Source organism: Colobus angolensis, unplaced genomic scaffold (assembly GCF_000951035.1).
Source record: "Colobus angolensis palliatus isolate OR3802 unplaced genomic scaffold, Cang.pa_1.0 Scaffold87, whole genome shotgun sequence".
Taxonomy (NCBI): Eukaryota; Metazoa; Chordata; class Mammalia; order Primates; family Cercopithecidae; genus Colobus; species Colobus angolensis.
Genome location: NW_012122598.1, coordinates 3957118 through 3964032, shown reverse-complemented (window position 1 = coordinate 3964032; position 6915 = coordinate 3957118). Strand labels below are relative to the sequence as shown.

The window sequence follows — 6915 nt, the reverse complement described above, 5'->3', positions numbered from 1 at the left end:
GCCTCGGCCTCCCAAAGTGCTGGGATTACAGGCTTGAGCCACCGCGCCCGGCCAAAAATAAAATTTCAATTTTATTTTAATTAGGAGTCACATAATGTTTTAGAATACATGTATTCATTACAAAGGCTCCATCCTATGTACACCAATAAGTGACAATATAAAATATTCTGACCACAGTTCTATCTATTATGCCTATCTTGTACAATAAAAAGAAAAAAGGATACAAATGGAGTTTCTGCTCAGATTTCTCTTTAAATGTGGAAAATTTGGCCGGGCATGGTGGCTCATGCCTGTAATCGGAGAACTTTGGGAAGCCAAGGCAGGGGGATCACTTGAAGTCAGGAGTTCGAGACCAGCCTGGGCAACATGGTGAAACCCCATCTCTACTAAAAATACAAAAAAAAAAAAAATTCAACCAGGCATGTTGGCACAAGCCTGTAATCCCAGGTACTTGTGTGGCTAAGGCACAAAAATCACTTGAACTAGGGAGGTGGAGGTTGCACTGAGCTGAGATTGAGTGTTACTGTACTCCAGCCTGTGTGACAGAGTGAGACCCTGTCTCAAAAAAAGGGGGGCAGTGTGGGAATTTAAATCTAAAACACTTTTATCTACCTACTCTCAAGGCACACAAGGTGCCTTTGCTTCACACAAGCAATTTCAGTCATTACCTATTATAAAGAATTTCAGTCATTACCTATTATAAAGAATAGGCAGCTCCTCTAGTAGTTCTTGGTTCAGATCTTCAAACACAGTCTGGGCTTTGTTGAACTCTTCCTCTGCCTAGGTGGTAAAAGAGACAAGACAATCTTTCTCAATTCTGAACCCAGTACTACAGCATGCCCCCTTCATTCTCTGCATTTTTTAGGCACTAGGCTTACTAGGAGCCATCCCTCTTCTTTCCCTGAGCATGCCCTCCCCAGGCTCAAGACTCTGACTATCCTTACAGCATCAGTGTCAGAAGAAACAGATTTCCTTCAGGACACTGGATGCTGAATTTATAATTTCCTATACCCATGTTGGCCCAGCCACCTGCCACCACCATAGGGAGAAGGAGAACAGGAAGAATTTACCAGTTTTTGTTGTTGTTTTTGCTTTACCTTGGCAGTCTTGGCCTCATCTTTCTTCTTGGCATTCTGCACTGCCTCCAGGTGATGTCGGGTACTGTCATAGTCCACGAGTTTCCGACCCCGCTTGGCAATTCTCTCCTGACCCAGGGTAATGAGAAAGGGTGTGGATACTCACTTTTTAGTGGCCAGGATGTAGGTAACAGAATACCAGAGAGCAAGATTCTTGGATCCTACTATCAAATTTCACTTTTGCTGTTTTTTGTTTTTGTTTTTTTTTGAGACAGGGTCTTGCTCTGTTGCCCAGGCTAGAGTGCAGTGGTGCGATCTCAGCTCACTGCAACCTCTGCCTCCCAGATTCAAGCAATTTTTGTGCTTTGGCCTCCCAAGTAGCTGGAATTATAGGCATGTGCACCAAGCCCGGCTAATTTTTGTATTTTTAGTAGAGATGGGGTTTTGCCATGTTGGTCAGGCTGGTCTCGAACTCCTGGGCTCATGTGATATGCCCACCTCGGCCTCTCAAGGTGCTGGGATTACAGATATGAGCCACTGCACCCGGCCCCAGTTTCACTTTCTAATAGGGTTTTGTGCCCATGGGGTCTCCCTCAGTATCTGGGAAGAATGGGGGATTCTCAGAGGGAGATAGAGTTCTACAGAGCATGTGGAAATCTGTATTAATTATATATAGTTTTGGGAGGCTGAGACGGGCGGATCACGAGGTCAGGAGATCGAGACCATCCTGGCTAACACGGTGAAACCCCGTCTCTACTAAAAATACAAAAAAACTAGCCGGGCGAGGTGGCGGGCGCCTGTAGTCCCAGCTACTCGGGAGGCTGAGGCAGGAGAATGGCGTAAACCCAGGAGGCGGAGCTTGCAGTGAGCTGAGATCCGGCCACTGCACTCCAGTCCGGGAGACAGAGCGAGACTCCGCCTCAAAAAAAAAAAAAAAAATTATATATAGTATATATATAAAATAAAATACATATATATATTTCCACTTCCACCTCCCCCTGTATTAAATTTTAGTATTTCCTATGAACCCATTATAAACTGCTTCAGTCTCCAGGAGAAATGGCCTGGAGAATCACATGAAAGTCAAAGTCTGGATTTTTCGGAATTAGCCCCAAATCTGCCATTCATTAGCCTGTGGCCAGTGGCAAGGCACATCTCTTTTGGAGCCTCAGTAGCCCCATCTTCCCTTATAAAACTGCTATTTGAAAGACAGAATGCTGAATACAAAGTGCTCTGAAAGCTCTAAAACACAATAAAAGCTATAAATTACTCTGACCACTGAGAGAAAGTCTACTCAGCCTTACCCAAACTATAAATTATACCATTGAGAAGCAGACTATGTCATTGAACCGTTTCATTCTCTCAGTCACAGAATTTGGAAAGATCTTAGCAATTATCTGGTCCAACTTCCCATACAATACATGAAGCTTCTCTATAACATCCAAGATAAGAAGTAGTTTGACTGCTGTTTGTACAAAGAACAGACAACTCACTATCTTTGAATCTATTTCATTTCATTTTTGGAAAGCTTTAACTATTAGGAACTTAAGTCAGACTCCCTCTAACTTCTTCCTCTGAATCAGCACAGTGCCTCACAGAGTAGGTGTTTAACAAATACTAGAGCTGGGTGCAGTGGCTCACGCCTATAATCCCAGCACTTTAGGGGGCCGAGGTGGGTGGATCACCTGATGTCAGGAGTTTGAGACCTGCCTGGCCAACACAGAGAAACCCTGTCTCTACTAAAAATACAAAAACTAGCTGGGCATGGTGACGCATGCCTGTAATCCCAGCTACTTGGGACGCTGAGGCTGGAGACTCGCTAGAACCCAGGAGGTGGAGGTTGCAGTGAGCCAAGACCGCGCCATTGCACTCCACCCTGGGCAACAGAGCAAGACTCCATCTCAGAGAAAAAAAAAAAAAACCTAGCTGAATGAATAGATGAATTCTAATTCTGCTTTCTGGAATAGTTTAGAATAGGTGGAATTCCTCTTTTACCTAACAGATTTTCAAGTATTTGAAGATAACTATTTGATTGCCCCATGTTTCTTCTTCTATACAATAAACATCTTTAGTGCTATCAGCTGTTTCTCACAGCTAAAGGGGATGCCTCTAACTTGGATCTAATTTGAAATCAGCCCAAATATAGCTCACTGAAATCTAAGTTTATTTTATTTATTTACTTATTTTGAGACACCAGCCTCTGTCACCCAGGCTGGAGCGCAGTGGCATGATCTCGGCTCACTGCAACCTCTCCCTCCCTGGCTCGAGTGATCCTTCACCTCAGTCCCCTAGGGTGGCTGGGACTACAGACGCACACCACCACACTGACAAATTTTTTTTGTATTTTTTGTAGAGATGGGGTTTTGCCATGTTGCTCAGGCTGATCCTGAACTCCTGGGCTCAAGTGATTCTCCTATTTCAGCCTCCCAAAGTACTGGGACTACAGGTGTGAGCCACTGTACGCAGCCTTGAAATCTAAGTTTAAACATAAACTTCACACTACGTCTGACCTTATATCCTAACCTCTTGTCTAACCCTCAACCTTAATCTTTCTCCTAACTTACCCAAACTTCATTCTTAATTGAGCTCTAATTCCACTTATAATGCTTAACCCAATATGTTCTCTAACCAGGATGGATCATCCACAAGCCAACCATGATTCTGTACATCGAGTACCTTAATTTCGCTGAACTGGGCAACGTAGTTTTCCATGGTCCTCACAGCCTGGTCAGCCAGTTTCTCCTCGTAGTCTTCCCAAAGGAGATCATTATTCTGTGGGATAGAGGCAGAGGCTGGTGAAGGCTCCACTCCCAACAACAACTGCCTACCAGGGAAATACCCAAATTCTCCCTGCAAAAACCTTCTTTTTTGTAGCACTGTATTTAGAATACCACGTTGGATTCCGGGGAATAGTCAGAGGAAGAAAAGAAACAGCCCCTACCCTAAGGAACTGCTCTATGGGAGTCTGAACATACATTCAGAGATTACGAACAGGGCACAAGGTTAAAGACCTGGACTCCAGAGCTTATATGGGAAAGTTTAAGAGTGTATAACTGCATGAACTTTGTTTTAAAAAACAACCCATCTTTAGGAGGTAAAACTTCCCATAATGTTTTAAAGAGGGGAAGAGAGTCAAAATCAGAGGAATCCACAGATTAGGGAAAACTTGTTTTTACCTTAACAGTTGTAGCTTCTTCCTACCACCCAGTGACTGAGGCTATACAAATGCACAGTGTGAACTGGCTCCTTTGTTTTCCTATTTTCTTGGATAGAGGAGCTAAGCTGAGGTTGAGATGCAAACAGAAATAAGTGCCAACAAGTTGTAAAACCCAAGCCACTCTCACCCCTACGATGGTCTTCAGCTCCTCATGACCATCCCACTCGCTGTTGTAGATCTCCTGCAGGGTTTCTGACACTCTTTTTGAACTTTCATGCATCACTAAAATGAGAGAATTCAGTCCCACCATCACGTTTCCCCAACAGTATTTGGTGTAATCACATGGGTGACAAATCAGTGGTTCCAATTCAGAAGGACAAACTCAGAAGGTTTAGGTTATGTAAGCGAGGAAAGCTGGATGGGGCTGAAAGGAAAAGTCACTCTTCCTCAGCCCACAAAGTTCCAGGAGTCAAGAGTAGACAAATGATAAAATGATAAAAACCTGGGGGTATGGCTGTTGTTTTCCACCCCCAAACCTCTTAGTAGCTGTATAAATGCCCTCTGGATTCTCCCATGCTGCAATGCCCACCTTTGACTGCACTAAGGAAGTTCTTCAGGTCCTTGTACAGCTTGTAGCCTTCTGCCTGAAAGAGAAAAGTACATCTGGTGACTAAAGAGATTCATATTTCAAAAGATGCTCCAGAGGTCAAAGTCGAAAAGTAGGTTAAAAGCAGAAATCACACCTGAAATTTCTTCAAATATTCGCAATTGTTATAAGTTAGCCTTTACTTTCTTTACCAACATGTTGTAGGTGGTCTCCTTTGTGTTAGTTTTTAAGATAGGGGCTTGCTAAGCCCCCATTACACTGGCGTCTTCCTTCCAGTGAACAAGAGCCTATACCCAAGTTCCTCTGTTGAAATGTAAGCGTTCTCCATGTGACACTATGCGATTCTCTGGCTTGCACCGTTCTCTCTGGGTAAAGTGCTACCATTTTCTGCAGATACCAAGCCTTCTTCTTTCTCTGAACCCCCACACAGACATTCCTCTCCCCCCCAATATCCTTCTCTGCCTTGCCTCACTTTACCCTTCCCTTCCATCAGTCACCTGCTTTATGCTACTCCAAGTAGCCTCATCATTGCTTCTCCTCTTCCACCCCGAATGTCTTCATCTATAGCTTTATCTATCCCTGTTTCCATCTTTGCTCCTGTGTCTGAAATCTCATTTTTTAGCCTAGGAATCCCAAGTTCAGACAACGGCTCCTCCTCCCTCTAAAAAAGGAAAAGAAGGTATCTTTTAGACTTGGAAGTTTAAATCTCAATCTGATAGATGAACTGCTTTTGTTATTACTCTGACAAATGTTCATTTAGCCTCTGCTTCTCAAATACTTCCAGGAACTGGAAACTAACATCTTGCCTGAGACAATATCACTTGATTTTAAACGAGTTCTGTTAAAACTTTTTCTGGGCCGGGCGCGGTGGCTCAAGCCTGTAATCCCAGCACTTTGGGAGGCCAAGGCTGGTGGATTACTTGAGGTCAGGAGTTCGAGACCAACCTGGTCAAAATGGTGAAACCCTGTCTTTAGTAAAAATACAAAATATTAGCCGGGCGTGATGGCGCACACCTGTAGTTCCAGCTACACAGGAGGCTGAGATAGGAGGATCACTTGAACCTGGGAGGCGAAGATTGCAGTGAGCTGAGATCAGATCGTGTCACTGTACTCCAGCTTGGGTGACAGAGCAAGACTCCGTCTCAAAACAAACAAACCAACTTTTTCCTATGAGTCTTGGGTTGGCCTTCTGTACCCATAGAGTAGATCTAATTTCTCTTCCACACATGCTTGAAGACAACTTGCATGTGCCCTTGACCAAGTCTTTCTCATAGGTTTCCTCAGTTGTTCCTCATGGTGTTTAGACCCTCTTCCCATTTTGGTCTCCTTCCTATGTGTAAACTCATTTTGAAGAGTTGGTTGGGAATTTAAGGCCAGACATCTGACATTCTGGAACCTGACTTCAGGACTGTGGACTGTAGGGATGGACTGAGAGGTGAAGCCCACTTTAAGGGTACTCTATGGAGCCAGCCCACAGATCAGAGCAGACCAGTTCAGGGGATGTTGTACTTGAAAGCCAAGTTGCATTATTCAGTACACCATAAAATTCTTGTGAATTTGTTTATTTGTTATTTGCTGTATTCATTACTTGAGAGGCTACTGATGATAGCAAAAGTATAAAAAATTATGGGGCCGGGCACAGTGGCTCATGCCTGTAATCCCAGCACTTTGGGAGGCCAAGGCAGGTGGATCACCTGAGGTCAGGAGTTTGAGATCAGCCTGACCAACATGGTGAAACCCCATCTCTACTAAATACAAAAAATTAGCAGGGTGTGGTGGCAGGCGCCTGTAATCCCAGCTGCTTGGCAGGTTTAGGCAGGAGAATCTCTTGAACCCAGGAGGCGGAGGTGGCAGTGAGCCAAGATTGTGCCATTGCCCTCCACTCTGGGCAACAAGAACAAAACTCCATCTCAAAAAAAATAAAAATAAAAAATTATGGGAGAGGCCAGGCGTGGTGGCTCACACTTGTAATCCCAGCACTTTGGGATGCCAAGGCAGGCGGATCACAAGGTCAGGAGTTCAAGACCAGCCTGACCAACATGGTGAAACCCTGTTTCTACTAAAAATACAAAAAT

General features: G+C 44.2%; 1 protein-coding gene across 1 annotated transcript in view; it reads right to left on the bottom strand.

Annotated features, from left to right (window-relative positions):
• The window catches only part of BIN2 (bridging integrator 2), a 65243-nt gene that overhangs the window by 18585 nt on the left and 39743 nt on the right, over positions 1 to 6915 (bottom strand). The window contains exons 3-7 of the mRNA XM_011930641.1: positions 4823 to 4877; positions 4421 to 4515; positions 3753 to 3848; positions 1098 to 1205; positions 695 to 780 (exon numbers count right to left, since the gene is read on the bottom strand). Of these exons, the coding sequence (XP_011786031.1) occupies positions 695 to 780; positions 1098 to 1205; positions 3753 to 3848; positions 4421 to 4513 (383 nt within the window). The 5' untranslated portion in view covers positions 4514 to 4515; positions 4823 to 4877. The remainder of the gene's footprint in view (positions 1 to 694; positions 781 to 1097; positions 1206 to 3752; positions 3849 to 4420; positions 4516 to 4822; positions 4878 to 6915) is intronic.